The sequence below is a fragment of the Zootoca vivipara genome, chromosome 10 (assembly GCF_963506605.1).
Source record: "Zootoca vivipara chromosome 10, rZooViv1.1, whole genome shotgun sequence".
NCBI classification, from domain to species: Eukaryota; Metazoa; Chordata; class Lepidosauria; order Squamata; family Lacertidae; genus Zootoca; species Zootoca vivipara.
The window spans coordinates 5961683-5984273 of NC_083285.1; the positions used below are offsets into that span (position 1 = coordinate 5961683).

Sequence of the window (22591 nt, forward strand, 5' to 3'; positions counted from 1 at the left end):
CTGGGAAGAGACCAATCACAAGTGCTGGTTTGCACATAACACTAGAATGAATCACACCCTCCATTTATTAACTGCCACTAGATCTGTGATTCCAAAAAGGGGGAGAAAGAAAACTTTAAATGCAAATCTTTTTGAAGCCTGGGTTTTGCAAGTATGGGGCATCGTGCTTATGGACAAAGTAGCCATTTCACAAAAGGGTGCCGGAGCAGCTAGGTACGCCCCTGGACTTACAGCCCTTCTATACAACATGTTATCATTTTATCAACTTTGTTAAGACAAATGGACATGGTTTCCCATATATCCAGTCAACATATATGGTATTGAAAATGTAAACAGCCTGGTGTACATCAGACCCTCAGGTGGTGGGGAGGAGAGCAACCAAAAATAATCTCCCCTCTGAATGCAAATACTGTAGCAATTTCGAAAGGAAGGGTGTTTCGCAGGAGGAGAAAAAAAACAAACTACTTCCTACCTCCTACAGTCCCAATGCTACTCAGGAGATTCCATGACTGTAATCTAAATTTTAAAATATGTTCACAGTGTTGCATGCATACAATTAACATCACATCTAGTTTAGCCACAGGTAGGTGGCCGTGTTGGTCTGCCGTAGTTGAAACAAAATAAAAAAAAAATCCTTCCAGTAGCACCTTAGAGACCAACTAAGTTTGTCACTGGTATGAGCTTTTGTGTGCATGCACACTTCTTCAGTTCAGCCATTAACTGTACTTCTATGTCACCATATGCTGTTATTTGTACTTTCAATAGTTTCCTGAACACTTATAAGCTTTAAAATGGCTGCATTAAGCCTCTGGGGTAACAGATATCAATATTTCAATACTGTAAGTCATTAACTAGTCTTAGTTCCATGATCTTCCATGCCATGCCATCCCATGCCTTGCACTCCAAAGAGACTCTGTTTTGCTACTGCTGTGAATACTTGGTCTGAAACCTTTATAAGTCAACAGTGAACATATAAGAAAGATTGGATGTGTTAAATGAAGACCCTTACATGAATATTATTAGATCAAAAAAAAATTTCCCCAGGTATCTCATGTATCAATAACCCAAACCACAAACTTTACAGTTCTATCCTATTTAGCTCATATCTTGCTGTAATCCCCTATTTTTGAATGCTGTTCTATTTCTTGTTCCTTCCATTTGCCACAAGGCAAAGAGAATGTTAAGAATAAAGAAAAGAAATTGTGAATAATACAGAAATTATCACTGTGACTCACAGAAATGGCTGGCACAGCCATACTAAGAGCATACAGGAACACATTGCCATGCCTTTGTTTTCATTTTTACCTGGTCTGTGACATTAATTCCAGAAATATTAATATATGCAAGTGAGGAGATCTGTGTTAAAGCATCAATTCCAGCATCAGTCACAGATTGGCAATAACGCAGATTCAGATAAATCAGATTGTGGCACCTTAAAAAGCAATAGATCTTGTTATTTCTTTTCTTATTATGCCATAACTGTGCAACTTTTGGCTTAGGTTTTCATAGGACACTTCCAAAATCACAATAAAAATGTTCACTTATCTGCTCACAAAACAGGATACCCTAAGATACTAACAAAGACCATCCTAAACTGTAAATGTTTTTTAATGAGTTATTGGGCACTTCAGTGTTAGGCTGTATTGTAGCCTGCCTCACTATTCCTGTTCAGTATTTTAAAAACATGTAAATGTTTTTTCAAGCTTTTCTCATTTCCTCTTTTGACAGTTTTGTTCATGTCATGCATTCTCAGCTTCTAAATAAAATATGGAACATTTGCATGAGCAAATTAACCAAAGGAGACCAGTAAGTAGATCCTTTTTCAATAAATGGAAATTGTCGTTATTATTAGGTACTAGAACACAGACACTGATTGTAAAAAAGTAACTTCAGGTGTGCCTGGGACTTGCATATACCCAATGGAATTTTCCCCTTTGAGTCACAACCCCCCACTCCCACCTCACCTGCCCTATTTGGTACATATTTGGTACATAGAACTTGTGTGGCTTTTTGGACCCCCTAAATAAAACTGCTGTGTTTTGATTATCTGGTAATTATAATGAAAAACAAAAATTATGCATAAATATATATACACACACATATCCATATAAAAACCACCAATAAATAAATTGTCTATAGATATTACGAAAGAAAAATAATTTTCTAAACACTTTTAGAATATCAGAAATTTTGAACATTGAATCCTATGAATCATTTTTAAGTTGTCAGTGTGCAAAAAAGTGACAAAACAGGGGAAAAAACAGTTGAGACATTAATGGGTATGTGATTCACAGTTAAATTATTTATAGCCCTGTGCTTCTCTATTCAGAAGTAAGATTCATTGAGTTCAATGGGGCTTATTCACAGGTGATTATTGGATTCCAACCTAAATTCTATGAACAGTTCTTAAGAAGCTCCATTGAAATGACTCCTAAAACATTACAACTGAGCTTTGAATTCCATTGATTTCAACAGGGCTTAATCACAACAACTCACTTTTGCTGTATGTACTATGCACAACATCTTTTTCTAATCTAGATATCAGAAACAAGATTGATTTTAACAAGAATTTTGAAGCAACGTATCTGTTATGTTTCACCAAACAAACAATATATTATGGTATTATGGTACCTTTGGGCTATTTTTGTGATAGCACTGTCAGTAATATAGGAACAATTGGCCAAGCTGAGTTCTCGTATATTTGAGCCTGAAGCACCATCAGTAAATGCTTTTAGTCCTCCATCACTAACTCTAAAACAAATAGAAAATAAGTTATCTGATATATATCACAATCCTAATAATGTCCTAAAAACTAGCATCTGAATGCAAGATCGTCTATAACTAAACTATGCAGCAGTCAATATTTGTCTCTGCATCTATTACAAAAGTGGATGCTACAATGCTAGTTCCCCCCCCCCCCCAAGAACTACAAACTAAACAATGAGATTAGTTGGAAACCTATTTCCATCTGGTAGCTAAATGGCCTGAATGAGGAATTCTCATAAAAATGAATTGGACTTACTTCCAAAACTTGACTGTCACCAGGAGTGCCAACTTGACTCCATGACCATGGGTGCCTGGGGCCATGGGTGCCATGCAGCATACATGGCCCTGGAAACAAAATTTGTGGGTGCTCAGGCACCCAGGCTCCAGGAAGTTGACACCTATAACTCTCACTGTGGGTGATAGTCAAGGTAGTGCAGCAGTAATTCCATTTCCTCCCCACTGCCTCCCACAGTCCCTCAACTCCCCCATATTTGCTCCATATGGTCAGAAGCACACGGGAGACTGAGAGAAGAGAATCCCGAAACCCCATTGCACAAGTAGATTTCTATTGCAAACACAAGGATGGTATGCATGGAATGTCAGCCACTGAACTGAAATAATTTACTGGACGGTAGTCCACTAACTTCAGTAAGACGACACAAGAATAAGTGATTCTTGTTGTCTCACTCAAATGGGTGACTTTAAGATGCTTTTACTGGAGTGGCCCTGTAATGCATTTAAGTGGTAGACACTTGCCCACGCCAACCCCAGTCTTGTTGTCTCTGCCATGTCCTCGGTTGCAGTCTACATTTTATCACTGTGGCTGTACTACATCTGGGGAAGGAAGCTGTTGATGTCCTGTTCTACAAATATAATGTGCTGGTTGGTCTAGCATATTGGGGTGTTACAGTAGGGCACAGACCTTTTCTTTGTTCTGTGTGCTATTTGCAGGTATGGTGGCTAACACATTTTTTTGCTAATTTGCAATTTTGTTAAAATGAATAACCCACACAGTCATTTGAATGTTAACAGAATACCTTATACAATCTGATAAATTCAGTATAACAATATCAGGCAGTGGTGCAATCATCTTGAGACTCAAATCTGTTATCTTCTGGCAGTCACCCACACAAATGTGTTTCATATGAGGCCAGGAATTGCTTATGAGTTTGAAAGTTAGGTCAGTAATCCGATTACTCCCTATTGAAATCACACAACAACAATTAGGTTACATTTGGCCAGAAGTCAATAGCTATTTCAGTCACAAAATGCATGTCTACTTATGCACACGTCTATTTATGTCAAAGAGCCAACACCAGGGTAAAAAGGTAGCACATACAACTATTTTGCAGGAACTATTATACTATGTCATCACTAACCTTGTATTTTCATCTTGACAAGTTTACATTTAGCAAGTGCTTTAAAAGCTGCATCAGAAACATGTGGGGATTCATTAAATTCAACAGACACAATCTGATGGCATTTTTCAGCTAAAGCCTTTAAGAGAAAATACAGAGTTTTTCAAATGCATTGTATTTTATGTGGAAAATATACATTTTATAATAACAAATGCTGGAGTTTCTATCCTCTCATATCCAACAGAACACTAATAATTGAAGCAGTAAAAATGGCACATCAATTCTGATATTGTTCTTAGTAGCTAGTTTTAGTCTGCAGCAGCAAAATTGAAATAATATTGTTATGAGTATGGGGGAAAGATTCAGTAAAGAGCTAGAATTTGATCAAACTCATAAATTCATGAAGTAAGCAAAGTTTGATTAATTAAAACTAAACCAAGGGCTGTTGCATTCAGTTTAGGATCACAAGCCGAGGCAGCTTCACATAGCTAGCCAGGGATAACCCAAGCTGCTATCATGAAAAAACGGGTTGGGGGCCCATCTAAGAGGAGTCTTGGTCCTGGGCAGACAGAGACTGCCAAGGTGAATGGGTTAGTGTGGCAGTGGCAGGAAAAGCGTGTCTTTAGCAATGTATACTGGGGAGAAGAAGGGGGAGAAAAAAAGAGAGGTCCATCTTGGGCAGACTGGCTGAAGGCAGGCTGGGAGAGATGGCTTTGACTCCAGTGCTGCACTGGTGTGGGGAATAAGCCTTTATTGAGATGACCATGCTGTAAGATCTGAACTCCATCTAAATTCAGATGTAAATATGTGAATAAAACATATTTCTTAAAGCTGTGACAGCCTCCACTGTGTCTTCAGTGCTTCAAAGGAGCACAGACCCTGGTTGAGGGCAAAGACCCCTGCAATCCTGTGCATGATGAAACAGGGGTGGAAGAGTGATTTCAAAGAGTAAACTTCCACTCTCACTCTCATAGTATCTATTGCCTGGCAAAAAAAACAAAAAAGTAAGGGAATGGGGAAAGGGAATTTCCCATTCTTTCAGCAGGAAAATTAGGCTCTATCTCCTGCACTACATGGTACACAGCATTCTAGTGGAGGGAAGATGAACCTGATCCTGAGATCCTTCATTCTTTTCCAGGTGGTGGATGCAGAGTGCCTGTCTAATATGACAGTTGGGGGACTGCTCAGTTGTGTGGCCATCCCAATAGAAGAACATTGCTACTTCACCAGTAAAAAGCCATCGTGGCTTCTATTGTTTTTTTAATCTGACTGGGAGCAAAACCAAGATAGAGCTAACTTCTAGAATAGTTTTCTTTAGTTTTGCTGTAAAATACTGTAATTTGATATCTGTAGAATGCCATATTTTTAATGTCTGGAAATTAACGGAATATATGTTTACAGAACAAATATATGACAGTTTCAGTTTCTTACCTGAATGCATCTGTCTGATAGAGTGGGCATTTCATTAATGATTAAGTGTTTGATACTACTGCAGCTGTCAGCAATATTCCTGAAGCCTTCCACTGTGAGCTGATTTTTAAAAACAATTTTTAATAGAAAACATGAACTGTATGCCAGTATTGAAAATCATTATTAATATCTATATTATGAGAAAATTATTATACATTATTTTCAAGCTAGTAAAGGAAAACTACAAAATATATTATCTGGAACAAAAGAAGATTTGTTTCAAGAGAATCTATAAGAAAACAGTCTGTCTGAAAATATCTGATTCCAGATTCACAATATTTCCCAGCTTCATAAATACTGGGTATATGTGTGCACATGTCAAATGTGTTTTTCCATTTAAATATTAATTTTGGGAAGTTAATCCTATACATAGCAATGCCTTTATGAATGCATGCTATTTCTGCTTAAGAAGCCTAGGAAAATTAATGAAAATTTAAGGTTCAAATTAAGCCTATGTTAAATAAATAGGTGCTGTAGAGAATGCCCTTCTATGTTCTTTCCACTAAAGGCTCATTCAGATATAACACAAAATTATAGTTTGGAGCTGAGCGGACCTTGGGCTTGCATGATCCCCTCCTCCTCAAACTCTCCCTGCCTTCCAGTATCATGGCAAGACATCGTTTGTTGCTACATGGGGAATCGGTGGCCCTTAGATGTTGCTGGAATACAGCTCCCATCACCCATTGGCAATGCTGACTGGGGCTGATGTGACTGGTGCCCAATAACATATGGAAAGTTCATAGATGCTTTTCAAGCAGGATATATTTTAAAGCTCTTTCCCCTACCATTACCTCCCCACTAGCTTCCTTGCTTTGGCCTTTCACCCAGTCTGTATCTCCATTTCCAAGCTTCACTCAATTAACACCCTCATTCCTGCCCCTTTACATTTCACCATAGCTTCTATGGTAAGCACGTAGGTTTTCTGCCTTTTACACTTTGTTTAGATTTGTTCTGTTTGTACTTTGTTGATTTATTGTATCCTGTTTCAGGGTAGAAGAAAAATATTAATAAATAAATAACAGGAACAGGCCTGTTGCAAAAGCCTCAGCAGCAGATAGGAAACCAAGGAGGTCTCAGATCCTTCTCTCGGCTCTCAACTACTCCAGCAACCACTGAGGCTGTTGCTTCGGCTTTAACACAGAGGCAAATTCTTTTGGAAAGGGTTGTTTGGTATGGGAACTTGTCAATGATCCCAGATGAGGGACATGGAAATGGAAAGGAATGACCTACCACTGGTGAAAGAACAGAGGGGGACATGGAAGGGTGTGCAATAGGTCTCTATATCCTAAACAGGGTGGCTCGAAATTGGGAAATAACGTGCAAAGTGAGTGCATGGCTGGGCAGCTTTCATTCTTCTGCCGATGACTTCACCTGCTTTTACTACTTGATTTATGCCTTTTGCGTGCATATGTGGTGATAGTGGGAAGGGATTGAATAAGGGACTATCCCATGCTTATTTATTTATTTATTAAATTTATTCCCCCCCCTTCTTTCCAAGGAATCCAATTTTCTGCAGTAGCTCTTGCAGTTCACCTCTGTGCAAGGCTCAAAGTGTGCCCTGGCATCACCTGCGGGATCCTTCTATGGTTCCCAATTACTGTTTTATGAATTTAAAGTTATGTATGATGGTACAGGATGTCCCCACTGTATAAATTCTTACACATACAACAGTGGGCTGCCTAAATGAATCAGTTCGAAAGAATGGCTGTACACATCCCTGCAACCACAACAACAAAAATGACTGTTGGGGGCTTGGGGCCAAGAGAGAGAGAAAGAATGTGTAACACCCTCTCTATATTCTCTCTCTCTCTCTCTCTCTCTCTCTCTCTCTCTCTCTCTCTCTCTCTCTCTCTCTCTCTCTCTTAGTGGAAGGGTGGTAGTATGTTACCATGTTATGTTCTTACACTATACAAAAGAAGGAAAGTGATATTATAAAGCTCACTGACAATCTGATTTCCTTTTCAGGAAATCCTGTCCCTGTCAAGGAGCTTTATTTCTGTTTGCTCACCAGAGGACCCTTCAGTATTGTTAATGTCTGCAAATTGTACGTACAGAAGTAAAAGCACAAAGCAAGCATGTTTTAAGTCCACCTCCAACAGCAATGCATGCTTTCATTATGCAATAAGGACTGGCTGTTTATAGTTAAAGACGCCCACTGGAAAAAAGCCAATAGCCTATAGTGCTCTTCCTCAGGAAAATTTAAGCAGCTGTGGCAATGTAATTTAAAACCTCTCAAAACTTTGCTGCAGTGCCTGTACTACTTGATTATACCATGAGTGCTTGGTGCCGTCAGTTCTCTAAAGGAATCACTTCGCTACAATATGAAAAAGAAAACTGAAATGCAAACCTGGAGGCAGCCTGAAAGATCCAAGTAGATGAGCTTGCGACACCCTCTTTCAGAGCCGAGGTACAGTAAGCCATTGTCTGTGAATTTTCTGCAATAAGCTAAACTTAAATACTGTAAATTGGGGCATCCCCTGTGCCAGATAAAAGAAGAGGTCAGTTACTGAGATGCTGCATACATATTTCTGCTGCAATTTGATACTGTAGCTAAAAAGCTTTCTAAGAATAAGGGTGGATACTGGAATTTAATGGGAATATTCACTTTGCCTGAATACAAAAAAAGCTGTGTTTCACTTTTCCTTGTTGCATGTATTTTACACTGTTTAATAGAATTATTCACGAGCCAAATCGATCTTAAATGAAACCTGATTTTAAAATGATTTTCCTTGGTTGTAAACTCAAACATTTGCACTAAATTAGAAATATATGATCTCAACCATTTGAAGGACCAAGTTGTAACATTAACTTCACGTTGTTTTTTTGTGTGTGTTTGAAATGAAAACCAGAACTCTATCAAAGGATATTAAAAGCATAAAAGAATTAAACATAATGTTAAGCCATCCCTGCTTGTGTAATTGTTTCCATTAAGGTTTAACACAGCTATTCTAACAAAACAAAAATACAAAATAGTTGTGTGTTCACATAACAACCTAAAGCTGTAATACTTTGCTCTACCTGGAAGTAAGCCTCATTGAGCATGGTGACATTTTTGAGTAAATATGCACAGGATTGCACTGTGTGACTTATTAATGGGAAACATTTATAACATATATCCACAAAGGAAGTTGGTTAGACAATATGCATAGCAAATGAATACTCTGAAACTGTACTCTCTGCAACTTCATTTTTATAATAATACATATTTAGGCATTATCATACTGAAGAGTATTAATTTTATACAATTATAAAGTAGTCGAACTAAAATAAGAGATGCAATGCCGCAATTACCACAAATGAAAGCTTGCAGAAGAAAAAATATACTGTATGATTAGGAGTAGACAACATGCTCTGCAACCAATTTTAGTTCAGGAAAACATTTAAGGCAACTTCACAAGTCAGCAAAAGCTAAGCTGGGAACACCCACCATGATGAAAGTATGACATCATGACCACTGCTTGTAAGACTTGGACTTTTGTGGGAGGGAAAACTTTACAGACAATAAGGGTTAAATTTAAAGACTAATATGGAAAGAAATATAAACAGTAATTATTTACTTTTGTATTAAGACAAAAAGGCAGGTAAAGCATTCAGATAAACTGTTCTGTGAGAACATAAACACCTAAGATCTTCCAGTGAAAGCACATTAATTTTTAGGGGTAGAAACTGTGGGTTGTATTCATTATATATATACACAGTATACAGTACATCATTATACATTCATTATACATCATTATGACAATGACAAGTAACAATGAATGGTAACAGGCTTCATCTTCTCTTGCCAAAGTTAAAATGCTTCAGCTTGTATTAAAGGTAAAGGTAAAGGGGCCCCTGACCATCAGGTCCAGTCGTGTCCGACTCTGGGGTTGCGGCGCTCATCTTGCTCTATAGGCCGAGGGAGCCGGCGTTTGTCCGCAGACAGCTTCCGGGTCATGTGGCCAGCATGACAAAGCTGCATCTGGCGAACCAGAGCAGCGCACGGAAACGCCATTTACCTTCCCGCCAGAGCGGTCCCTATTTATCTACTTGCACTTTGATGTGCTTTCGAACTGCTAGGTTGGCAGGAGCTGGGACTGAGGAACGGGAGCTCACCCCGTTGCAGGGATTCAAACCGCCGACCTTCTGATCAGCAAGCCCTAGACTCTGTGGATTAACCCACAGCGCCACCTGGTATCTAATATTCTTTGTGACAAGAATGGGAACCTGTGGTCCCACAGATGTTGCTGGACTCCCAGTTCCCATTAGTCCCAGGCAAGTGCAGCCAATGTTCGTAGATGATGGGAGTTGTACCACAGCAACATCTGGAGGGTCATAGGGCCAATCCCTGCAATGGGTTTTAATTATACTTTGTTCTTCTAGACTTCAGGTGTCTGTTAATATAACAATGTAATAAACAAATAAGTATTCAGAAGTCCCAAATGCATGGCAGAATCAAAACAGGCTTTTTACAACAATATATTTCACAAACATTTCTATGAAAATGTGTGTGTGCATCCCTTTCAAAGAGGAGGGAGATTAGGTTACCTTTTAGGTCATTTCATTTCCCTTGGAGGGATGCTGTAATAGATGTCTCAACATATGGGATGTATTGCATCCCCTATACTTGGCATTCACGTGGCAGTGCTTTTTGTGTGAATCTCTTCAAAGCCCTGACTGAGTGAAGCCAATCAGACAGACAGCAAAGGAGGGTTCAAAATGGGGATAATGTTTATTAAGGAAGTGCAGGCTCACCATGAATGAGCTTTGTTTGGCCCAGCAACATCATAACATAACCAGCTGTATGATTTATAAATGTTACTGAAGAACTGTGTTAAAATATAACATAGTACACAAGCTGCACCTGGTTGAGACTGCCAACAACAGAAAACTGGTGCAAAAACTAAGGGTTTTGTGGGAGGGTCTTAAAGGAAATTTTAGTCTGAGCTCTTTGCGTGTTTTCTTTTTGTGGTTGCAGGAGATAATGTGATGAGGACAACATACTGTAGCTTGGCAGGCAATATAACTATTGCAATGTTCAGATAGGAAAACTACAATATGGTAGGCTGAAAACAAAAAGTTCATTCACACTGATCCAAACACATTAGTGCTGAGATAGAGAAGCTAAAGATGATACAGCTAAATTTAAATGGAATATAATTTTTTCATGGGGAGATGTCAGCATTTGAAAAAAGGCTTTATGAACTTGGAGGCTCCTTTGAAAATACCACTAGGCCACATTGGACACTAGAAAATGGCATAAAGACATAAAACTATACAGATCAGACATTTAAGGAGATTGTCATACTAGAGCTGATTCTAGCTCACAGCAAGAATTAACCCAGCTTCCATTTGCTGCTGCACACAGAGGAACATGGGCACAAAGAACAAATTAGCTACTGTATATTCCTGCGTATAAGACTACTTTTTAACCCAGGAAAATCTTCTCAAAAGTCGGGGGTCGTCTTATACGCCGGGTCGTATTTCTTATACAGCGAGTATATCCCAAACTCTATATTTTAACTGGAAAATTTGGGGGTCGTCTTATACGGCCAGTCGTCTTATACGCCGGAATATAAGGCATTTAACAATCTCCCTATATATTATATAACATACTTTATTTCAGTCAAGCAAATTATGACCAGTTGAGATGCATAAGGAGGGAGTCCAGGCTAAACATACTGAAGGCTTGGTTCCCAGATGTTTGATCATATTGGTTGCCTCCTCTGCACACGTTTCGGCTTGTCAATATCTTTCTTAAATTGTGATGCCTAGAACTGAACACCAGGTATGGTCTGACCAAGGCAGAATAGAGCAGTACTATGACTTTCCCATGATTGGGGACACTATATTTCTGTTGATGCAATCTAGAATAGCATTACAGTGGTACCTCGACTTATGAATTTAATGCGTTCCGAACGCACATTCGTAAGTCGAAAAAATTTGTAAGTCGAATCCCATAGGAATGCATTGGGAGAAAAAGTTTGTAAGTCGAAGCAACCCTATCTATAAATTCGTAAGTCCAAAAAATCCTATCTAAACCACATCCAAGATGGTGGACGGAGCTCCGTTCGTAAGTAGAAACATTCATAAGTAGAGTTATTCGTAAGTCGAGGTACCACTGTAGCCTCTTTGCTGCTACATTACACTGTTGACTGTTAAGCTTGTAGTCTGCTAAGACCCCTAGACCTTTTTCATGTGCTACTGACAGACCAGGAGTCCCTCATCTTATATTTGTGCAGCTGGTTCTTCCTGTCTAAGTGTAGAACCTTACATTTATCCCTATTGAAATTCATTTAGGTAGTTTAGGCCCAGTTCTCCATCCTGTTAAGGTAATCTCCAATCTGGATTCTGTTTTCAACACTTCTACAGCATTAGATACCCATCCCAGTTTGGGTGTCATCCACAAATTTGATGATCATCTTCTCAGTTTCATTATCCAAGTTGTTTATAAAAATTGTTTACCAACAAATGCCTCCCATTTTTCTTTCTTGGTAGAATCATCTGCATCTGCCTTCATTATTTCACCTTTAAGAAACTTCCATCCATCTTAGACTCCCTTCTCTTTGAGTATTTCTGACATACAGTGGGATCTCACAAAGTAGTTCCTCAAGTTTGTTAAGGAAATCAGCCTTCTTAAAGTCCAGAGTGCCTGTCCAACTACACTCAAGTTTCCCTTGCCTCTATAAAATGAAACTCAAGATGACATTATTGTTTCCTCTCACTGTTCCCTGTACTTCCACTCTGTTCCTCCCTGCTGGTGAGGCCTAGGTGCAATATAGTTATGTGAATAGAAAACATGTGGCCCTCCATATGTTGTCAGACTGCAGCTGCCATTAGGCCTAGTGAACATGGCCCATTATCAGAGATGATGGTAATTATAGTCCAACAACATCTGGAAGGCTGCAGGTTCCCAATACAAGATGTCTCATTGAACTCAGTGAGCCTTATGCTTCACAATTTGTAAGGGAGCTTCAGACATAAGATTTAGACTAGTTTGCGTTGTGTCTATGATTCTTAAGGGATATGCATAGTATAGAAGGGAGCAGGGGAGCAGCTGGAAGATGTTTTTGAAATTCCTGCCAAGAACCTTTTAGAAGTCCAATATCTCACACTTTCCTATTATAGCTTTCCCTCATCATGTCTTACCATGCATCCGCATATTAGGGGATTAATCAGGCACATTGTGAGCTTCAGGGAAACTAACAGAGAATTGGATTTAATGGCCTATTTTAATTAAATTCACTGCAATTTACCTTTAGAAGATGTGAACTGCCTCCTTCAATTTGCTAACCCTGGTGTTTGATAAGCATTTAATTTGCTAGTATAGCCTTGCAATCACTGGCATAGAGGATTTGTTCTGCCCATCTCCTCCTGCATGGTCCTTTCTCCCTCAACCTATTCATCGACATCATTAGGTGAGGTGCTTTGATGTGCATCACCCCCATGCAAAACATGGTGTGAGGGCTTTCTCAACTACAGCAGCTACTTTACATTTGCCAAGTAAATTGCAGTAAAATCAAATATGCTATTAACACACTTCTCTTTCGTTGCCCAAATACCACCAAAGTGCCTCATTTAGCATGCAGGTGTATAATAAGGTAATCATGGTGCTCTATTCAGCTCTAACCAAATTTATTTTATGGTCCTTTCCCAATCTGTTGTTTAGAAGTACAAATAACTGAGGCTATACATACATACCTGGGAGAAGTCGCACCGAAGTCAATGGGACTTATTTCTGAGTGCATCTATAGGATTGGGCTGTGAATATGTCATTTTCAGCCCCCTTATCTGTCAGACTCAGAAAGTATCTTGTGTTTGTGGGCAAGAAGGGGAGATTAGCAACTGGCCCCTCTTGCAAGGAGGCATTAATAACCTCCCTGGCCCAGCTAGTTGTCCGCTCTCTGCTAGTTTTTATCAGTCCATATTCTCAAGCCTTACTACTGTCAGTTCCAACACAGCCATGAAGTCCTCAGCCACCCCAGAGCCAGCTGCCTTGGCAGGGATGTTGAAGTCTCCCAAAACGAGTGGTCAATGTTTTATTGGAGAGGGGTGCTGCCCCTGCTTTTTGATCACTGTTTTATTTGGGAGAGGGTTGTAGTTATATTAAAATTCAGAATTTATTTATAAAAACATTTTTTTTTTACCTTGACAGAAGTCTTAGTGTTCCATTTGTGATATCTGTGTGAGATAAATTTAAGTAAAGGATTGCCGGGCAACTTTCTGTTACAAGCCTTATTAGTTCATCCTGTTGAATAAAGAAAATCATAAATGAAATTGGTTTCATTTTTTAAAGTAAATAATATGGCTCTATAGCAGATGCATTTTTCAGTTCACACTATACTTCAACAGCACACCTAGACATCTGATAACGCTAAATATCATTATTGCATGTCCAATTTATTATCTACTGTAACCACATTCTTAATGTAATACAACATATAAATGTAACTAAGAAAATCAGAACCTTTAGTTGGAATAAAAGACCTCTTTTGGTTTTCAAAATGGTCTCCTTAAATTGTTGTTTCTGGTCCGCATTTGGCCCATGGTCTGCAGGCTCCTCACATAAGTGTAGACTGAAGCTGGAAGTCTAAACAGCTTTTCCTTGATTACAAACCATGAAATCAGATGGGTTTCCTATTCAAACTTCATAATATTTGGACTTTAGCCATGTTATGCTACATAAATAGAGCACAGATTTTCATTTTAAAAATGTTGTGTCTTCTCTAGAAATCAAAATTAGAACTAAATTTTACTATATCTGAATTAAGGTAAAGGTAAAGGGACCCCTGACCATTAGGTCCAGTCGTGACCGACTCTGGGGTTGCGGCGCTCATCTCGCGTTATTGGCCGAGGAAGCCGGCACGAAAACGCCGTTTACCTTCCCGCTTGGAGCGGTACCTATTTATGTACTTGCACTTTGACATGCTTTCGAGCTGCTAGGTTGGCAGGAACTGGGACCAAGCAACAGGAGCTCACCCCGTCGCGGGGATTTGAACCGCTGACCTTCTGATCAGCAAGCCCTAGGCTCTGTGGTTTAACCCACATCGCCACCTGTGTCCCATCATATCTGAATTACATTAAGGCTATTTCAAATTTGTTATATGAATACTTACATTTAACCCTTGGCATTCAGTGACATTTAAGTCTTGCAAATTCTTACAGTGAGCTAAAATAAATATAACACCAAATTAGTATCTTGCATTAGTTGAAAACATCAGCTAATATCTAGCAGTTTTCAGTAACATAAACCCAAAATCAGCAATGCAATGGGAAATAATGAGATATATTTTATACCAATGGTCAGTAACACTGGAGATATGTCATTTCATTGGGATTACACAATGTTTTCATTGTTAGTTTTGCTTTTTTCAGCGACACCCCACCACACACACATCACCAAAGGAATGTAGTTATTGCTCTGTTAACACACATTCTCAAACAGTAAGATAAACCACCCTGTTGAGGCTTGGACAAGCTGCCTGTGACAGCATGTCACTCCTGTGACAGCTCCTAGACTTGATTGGGTCAAGAATGTAAACTTAATGAGTGTTGATACTATGAGTGAATAGGGAAATTACAAGCCCTTTTCTGAACTAAGGTTTTGTCCTGGGACATCTCAGCCCATGCTATGGGTCCATCTTGTTTAATGACCTCACTTTCCTATGATCCCCTTTCCTCCAGGATGAAAAGAAAATGCAGGCTACTGGGCAAACCTCTTTGTCCATTTGGTTTTAGAACTAGATCATATTGCTATAACACTGGAACCCAGAGGTGAATGGGGCTTACTCCCAGGTAAATTTGTATAGGATTGCAGCCTACATGTACAGGACAGAGTGAATCAACATCTTATCCTGTACACCAGGGATAAGAAACCTGTGACCTCCAGATACTGCTTGAACATGACTCCCATCACCTCTGACCATTGATGGTGTTAGCAGACATTGAAATGGAGTCCAATGACATCTGGAGGGCCACTTTCCCACCCATGTTGTTAGGCTGCAATCCCAGACAGTATTTTCATGGAACATGGTATTGTACCAGACAAGGCAGTAGAGCAAATATTTAGAAGCAGGCTAAGAAGAATCGTAAGATCATGAGAGGGCAAAGGTCAGTGGTAGAACATCGGCTCTGCATGTGTACAGAAATCCCATGTCCAATCCCCAGCATCTCTAGGAGAAAATTATGAAGCCGTGGAGACTCTGAAACTCTGCTGTCAGTCAGTGATAAACCAGGGCTGGAAAACCTCTGGCCTGTGGAAAGACAGAGGTTCAAGAGCAGCATCGGCAGTGGACAGGCTGGGCAGGTCCACCTTCTATGTTTCAGGGGTGGACCAAACCTTCATAGTCTTTTCTCTGGTCTGCCCCGGAAGCCCTTCTCCCTGGGAGCCAGACAATATGATGGCCATCACCTCTGACCATTGATGGTGCTAGCTAATTCCAGTTCCACTGCCCGACTCCGCCCTCCTACCCAGCCACATCAGGCAGATTCCAGATGCTTCCCATCCCTTGCCCAACAGTCATGTCAGGCCACAACGACCACCAGGTAAACCAGCAACAGGGTATCTTTAATGTGGAATTCACCTTTTTCAAAGGTGCCACACACTGGGTCAACATTTTAATCAAGCTACCCACAAAGACCTAAGCTCTCTTTCCTGGGTAGTCACTGCTAGTTCAGACTATTAATGTACATCACTTTACACTTGTTTAAAAGGGCAAATGAAATTCAACGTAATTCCCATTCACTCGCTTTCATTTAAAACAGAAATACCAGGCAGTTCACAAACAAATAAACGTCAACAGCAAAATAATAAGAATAAAAATATAGCTACCAAAAATAAAATTACATTGTAAAACAGCTACAATAAAATAATACCCATAATAAAAATATATAATAAACCCTTTAGAACAGCATAAGAGTTGCAACAACAATTACTACCAAACACAAGCAACCAAGCTTGGGAACCCCTAACCTCTCACAATATCAATAAAAAGAAACAAATAAATAAATACACAAAGGACCTACCCATGTGATGCTGACACAAACCCCCCTACACTAAGAATAGGCAACAGAATGATAGAACAATATCTTCATCTCTTTCCTTGCCTCTCCTTTCCCCCATCAGGCATAGGCAACCGTTGGCTCCCAGATGTTTTGGAACTATGACTCCCATGATCCCTAGCTAACAGGGCCAGTGGTCAGGGATCATGGGAGTTGTAGTTCCAAAACATCTGGGAGCCAAAGGTTGCCTATGCCTGCCCCAACTGCAAGATGTCTGACAAAAATGTCTCTCACCATACGTAAACAAGCTGTGAAAAAGACTATGGATTGACTTGCAGAAAACAGATGTACCATTCCCTGCTTTTCTGTTTGCTTTGTACCACAACACTCGCCAATAAAAACTAATTAAAAAAACAAAAAACCCGAGCCATCCCAAAAACAAATCAAATCAAATTACTACAAGAGATGGAAGTCGGGAGATCAGGGAAATGCTTTTTAAGCAGGTGTATCTTCAAGAGTCAATGAAATGCCAATACTGATGGGGCACTGCATATTTCAGCCAAGAAGGGCATTCCATAGCACTGCTGTCACTAAGGAAAACGGCTGCTTCCATGTTTACTGCAAGCCAATAATAATCAGACTATGGCAAAACTAATTGGGCTCCATTTGTTGACCTAAATGCCCTTACAAATTCATTCCCTGAGTTCCCAGGTGATTCTGTATCAGATATAATGGTGTGTGACATCATTATTATTTGATAATAAATAAATTATTTATATCTCCATTTAGGAGGGAAGCTCACCATTATTATCACAGCTGAAATTATTTTCAATATACAATGTGCTAATTATTATGGAAAAAATGTTGAAATGGTCAGCTTTAATTATAATTATAATTTCATTATAATTTAGGACACCAGTCGTGAAAGACCTACATTGGCTCCCAGTACAATTCTGAGCACAATTCAAAGTGCTGGTGCTGACATTTAAAGCCCTAAATGGCCTCGGCCCAGTACACCTGAAGGAGCGTCTCCATCCCCATTGTTCATCCTGGACACTGAGGTCCAACTCTGAGGGCCTTCTGGCAGTTCCCTCACTGTGAGAAGCGAAGTTACAGGGAACCAAGCAGAGTGCCTTCTCGGTAGTGGCACCCGCTCTTGTGGAATGCCCTCCCATCAGATGTCAAGGAAATAAACAACTGACTTTTAGAAGCCATCTGAAGACAGCCCTGTATCAGGAAATTTTTAATGTCTGATGTTTTACATTATATATATATATATATATATATATATATATATATATATATATATATATATGCTGTAAGCCACCCAGAGTGGCTGGGGAAACCCAGCAAGATAGGCGGAGTATTATTATTATTATTATTATTAATTCTAGGGTAATATCTCACTAATATTCTGCTTTTCTTCCAACACAGCGATTCCTCATACCCTTGCTGTGCCTCCTTGATTCAGAACCACGCTAGTTAAAGGCTTCCAAACTCAGATTTCAAAGGAATACTCTGACTGTTCCAGCTGTTGTACAAAATAATTGGGACCAGCTGGATGTCAGGATGCAAGTGGTTACAATTATAATACTACTCTTCTTTTGTAAAGCAGCTGACTTTAGGAAGACGAGAAATGGAAGTTCAAGAAACAAAGCAAATAATGGAAAGTCAAGCGGCTTAAGAAAAGCATCCGGCACTGTCAAGCGCTACACCCCAGGCCCCCCATGTGATGTGTACACCTATCTTCATGACAAATACTTAGACTGCCAAGAAAGGAAACTGACATTTGTATTGTCTGATTGGCCTGAAGATTTAAAACACATGCTCCTAGCAAGAAATAGAATTCGCAAGCTGAAGAACAACATGTTTTCCAAGTACACAAAATTAAAAAGTCTAGATTTACAACAGAATGAGATATCAAAAATTGAAGATGAAGCTTTTTTTGGTTTAAATAAACTCACTACACTTTTACTCCAGCACAATAAATTGAAAATTCTGTCAGAGGAGGTGTTTATTTACATGCCTCTTTTAATTTATTTGCGCCTGTATGATAATCCATGGGACTGCAACTGCCAGACAGAAACTCTTATAACGATGCTGCAGCTTCCAAGTAACAGGAACTTGGGAAATTATGCTAAATGTGTACACCCAACAAAACTAAAAGGTCAAAAGCTCAAGCAAGTAAAATCAGAGCAGCTGTGCACTGAAGGAGAAAGACCAGACCCTCCTATTCCAAAACCTAAACCCATCAGACCTGAATTCGACTCTTCTCTCTGCCACATTTACATGTTTCCTGTACAGACACTGGACTGCAGGAAAAAAGGTCTGTATAAGCCAAATACATATTACTTTTTAGCTGCTCATTAATGACCATTAAAGTTATCATTATGAAACTTTACCCAAGGTAACAGAAAGGTGGGGTATATTTTGAAACATATTTCAGGCTGCAAGCCTTTTGACTGTTACCTGAGAGTAAGCCAAATAGAATCCAAGGAATTACTTGTCAGTAGACATGCAAAAGATTACTAGCCCAAGCGGTGGAATTTCTTACCTATCCATTATCCATTATTATTATTATCCATAACAATCAATAGACTTATGATAAAAACTTATAGCATCCTGATTACAAAATAACAAAAGTGGGCATATGTTCCTTAAGTGTGTCAGATGCAAGCAGCCTGGAAGTAGGATGAGCATGTAGCCCTATAATACATTTAGCATAAAAATATTAGTGGTTTAATCACACAAATTGTGTCATCCTATAGGAGAAGCCTGCATCTACCTAACATCCATGACTATGAGAAAATTAATTTAGAGTAAAAATAATTTAGAGTAATTTATCTTTCAAGCTCCATGTCTTGTAACTGACCCATGTCTACTCAGAAATAAACCTCTTTGTATTCAATGGTGGGCTCCCAAGTAAGTGGAATTAGGACTGAGGCATTACAGTAATTTGTTTCTACTTGAATTTTAAAAACCAATGGACTGCATTGTTCATTATTGCCATTTTCAAATGGAAAGAAGTTATCTCTCTTGTTACCTGTAGACTTTATCTGTACTCCTCAGTTACATTCCAAAGCTTTTTAGCAAAGTAGGAAGAACCATCTGGATTCAATGGTCATAGGTTTGGCTCATGGGATTAACATTTGGCTCATGAGATCATTTTAATTCAATGGGACTTGCCTCTTAGTAGACAGGGTTAGAATCGCAGCCAGAGATATCTTTATGATGGGCCATTAGTCACTTAATTAACTTGGTTTTTAAATTGCCACAAGATATTCGTTTCTGCGTGCTGCCTTTCTAGACATTCATTAACTTTGAAAAAAACACACAGGGAAAGTAACTGAATTGCAAATATTTGCTGATACCTGAGACATTCATGTCTATCATATACAATGATAAATAAAAATGTTTAAAATATTCATATATTGGCATTAGCAGAAGATTAAATGGAAAAAAGATTTGTGCAAAATAAACCAATGGCAGCAGAACATAAAATACTAGATGAAAGTTTGAATGAATTTTGGATTGGATTTAGGGATGTTTGTACACCCCTAGGTTCCCTGCCCAGACAAATTTAAAAACAATAGAAATTAGAGAATAACATCTGGAAGGCAGCAAAATATTATCCATATTCAAACTCCTGCTCTAAAAGACCATTCATTCACCAACCTGTCAAACTGCATTCCCCAAATCTGACAAACACACAAGCTATCTACAAACTAAATAAGCGCCATATGAGTTTTAAAAAGTGACCCAAGCAAAAAAGTGCAGAGGAAGACAAACTTCTCAATTTTGTTTTGACAGAAAGACAATATGTGAATTGGTGAATCAATAGCAACATTCTTCATAAAAAGTAATTCAATAAGGCAGCCAGAAAACAACGCTCTACATTGTCGACAACATGGAAATGACCCTTTTTGGCACAATCTGTACTACCTGTAGATTTTTAAGATGGTTTCTTTAGCACGTCAGTTGGTTTACTTTGTTTCAAACTCTCGGTGGGTACACTGATTCTCTGAAGTTGGTGATACACAAACTAAAGGAGTAATGGGCAATGTATCTGGGAATAGGATATGCACACCAGGCTGCCACCTTACTGAAGCTAAGTAGGTCTGAGTCTGGTCAGTGCTGGATGAGAGACCATGTAGGAACCACACATATGGTACCTGGGATTCCATAATGGAAGAAAGGTGGGGTATAAATAGAAGACAATATTTTTTAAAAGCAGTCTTAAAAACAAAAGAAGACTTAAGAATGCACATGAGTAGTCTATGTTGGTATATGGATAGATGGGAAACTATGTTGCGGTGGGGACTATGGCTTTCCATAATATATATGTATATATATTTCTTCTTTCCTTCTGAAGAATTAAAGAAAGTTCCTGGTAACATCCCTCCAGATGTAGTTAAACTTGATCTATCTAACAATAAAATCAACCAGCTACGACCTAAGGAATTTGAAGACATGAATGACCTGAAGGTATTAAACCTCAGTAGTAATGGAATAGTTCACATAGACCCAGGTGAGTAAACTTTATTATGATAAAAACCATAATATATCAAACTACAGTGAGTTTTAATAAATGCTTTCATGATACAAGAGGTGGCTCATTTCCTCAAAATGTTTTTTTTATTAATTATGAAATAGTAAGAAATACAAGTTGAATATCTATCAAATCTAAGAGAATTCTACCTATGGGGAGCAACAACGGTCACTGATTAATCAGATTGTTTTACAGTGCAATATTATGCATGTCTTCTCAGAAACAAGCCCACTGAATTCAATACAACTTACTCCTAGATAATCTCTATTTTGGGTCTGGTACAGAAGACTCACAATGATGTTCAGAACATTGTGCCTCTCTTGTTTCCTTAAAACACAACCACAGTGAATCTCAGCCAAGGTTTAATAGTACTAACACTCTATGGTTGTTGTTATTTCTACACAGTAGATATGTAATCCTAGTGTTTACATTTTTTGAACAGCTGCATTTGCAGGACTCATGAACCTGGAAGAATTGGATTTGTCAAACAACTCCCTGCAAAATTTTGAATATGGAGTATTAGAAGATTTGTACTTTTTGAAAATACTGTGGCTTAGAGAAAATCCTTGGAGATGTGACTACAACATACATTATCTTTTCTACTGGTTGAAGCACCACTACAGTGTTCACTACCATGGTTTGGAATGTAGAAAACCTGAGGAATTCAAAGGCTGGTTTGTTGGGAAATATGTCAGAAGCTATTATGAAGAGTGTCCCAAAGATAAGCTCCCTATTTACCCAGAAACATTTGAACAGGATACTGACGATGAAGAATGGGAAAAGCACAAAGAATATCCAGTTCAAACAGGAAAGAAACATGGGGTAATTGTCACTGTAATAGGTTAATTTGATCACTGCCACGTTCAATCCTTTAATATTTTTGTAAGAAAAAATGGTAGTTTATATTTTTGTTAAATGCAGTGTATGTTCAGGAGGGACTATCTGTTAAAATATTTTTTGGTACTAATCACATGATGACATTACCTGCTCCTTATAAACTTACTCTTTTTAATCTGTTTTGTGTCATCTTTGCCTAACTGGTAACCATTTGCAAATTTTTAATTAATTGCAAATAAATCACTGCAAATGATTTATTGCAGTGTAATAAACTAAAACTCTTTAGAGAGTTGGGCTTAAACATCCTAAAACTGAAATCCATGTTTTACCAGAAGTAAGTTGCACTATGCTCAGTGGAGCCTACTCCCAATTAAGTGTGCATAGAACTACTGTCATCCACTGCAATCTGATGCATATTGTAACTGTAACAGAAGGCACACACATCCAATTTTCTAATGAGGCACAAAAAGGCAACCACCAATTTAACCTTTCTAAGTGCCTAGATCTGGACAAGGACAAAGTCCTAGACTTGTAGCGAGTCATCTGATACAGGGGATAGGCAGCCAAAGTCCAATTTGTAATTACTGGATCCTTCCCAACTACTCTATTCTGAACTTAGTCAAATAATAAT

At 38.7% G+C, this 22591-nt stretch overlaps 2 protein-coding genes across 3 annotated transcripts in view; one reads left to right on the top strand and one right to left on the bottom strand.

The window, feature by feature from the left end:
- FBXL13 (F-box and leucine rich repeat protein 13) overlaps window positions 1-22591 on the bottom strand; it is a 63298-nt gene that overhangs the window by 12000 nt on the left and 28707 nt on the right. For both annotated transcript variants that reach the window (XM_035126785.2, XM_060279523.1), the window contains 8 exons: window positions 14690-14742; window positions 13721-13821; window positions 7942-8071; window positions 5556-5654; window positions 4146-4263; window positions 3804-3966; window positions 2632-2751; window positions 1306-1432 (listed from right to left, as the gene is read on the bottom strand). In XM_035126785.2, the coding sequence (XP_034982676.1) occupies window positions 1306-1432; window positions 2632-2751; window positions 3804-3966; window positions 4146-4263; window positions 5556-5654; window positions 7942-8071; window positions 13721-13821; window positions 14690-14742 (911 nt within the window). The remainder of the gene's footprint in view (window positions 1-1305; window positions 1433-2631; window positions 2752-3803; window positions 3967-4145; window positions 4264-5555; window positions 5655-7941; window positions 8072-13720; window positions 13822-14689; window positions 14743-22591) is intronic.
- LRRC17 (leucine rich repeat containing 17) lies at window positions 7466-22584 on the top strand. Its single transcript, XM_035126782.2, has 4 exons — window positions 7466-8001; window positions 18009-18900; window positions 20947-21102; window positions 21566-22584. Exons 2-4 carry the CDS (start codon window positions 18144-18146, stop codon window positions 21967-21969), a joined length of 1317 nt encoding a protein of 438 aa, XP_034982673.2. The 5' UTR covers window positions 7466-8001; window positions 18009-18143; the 3' UTR covers window positions 21970-22584.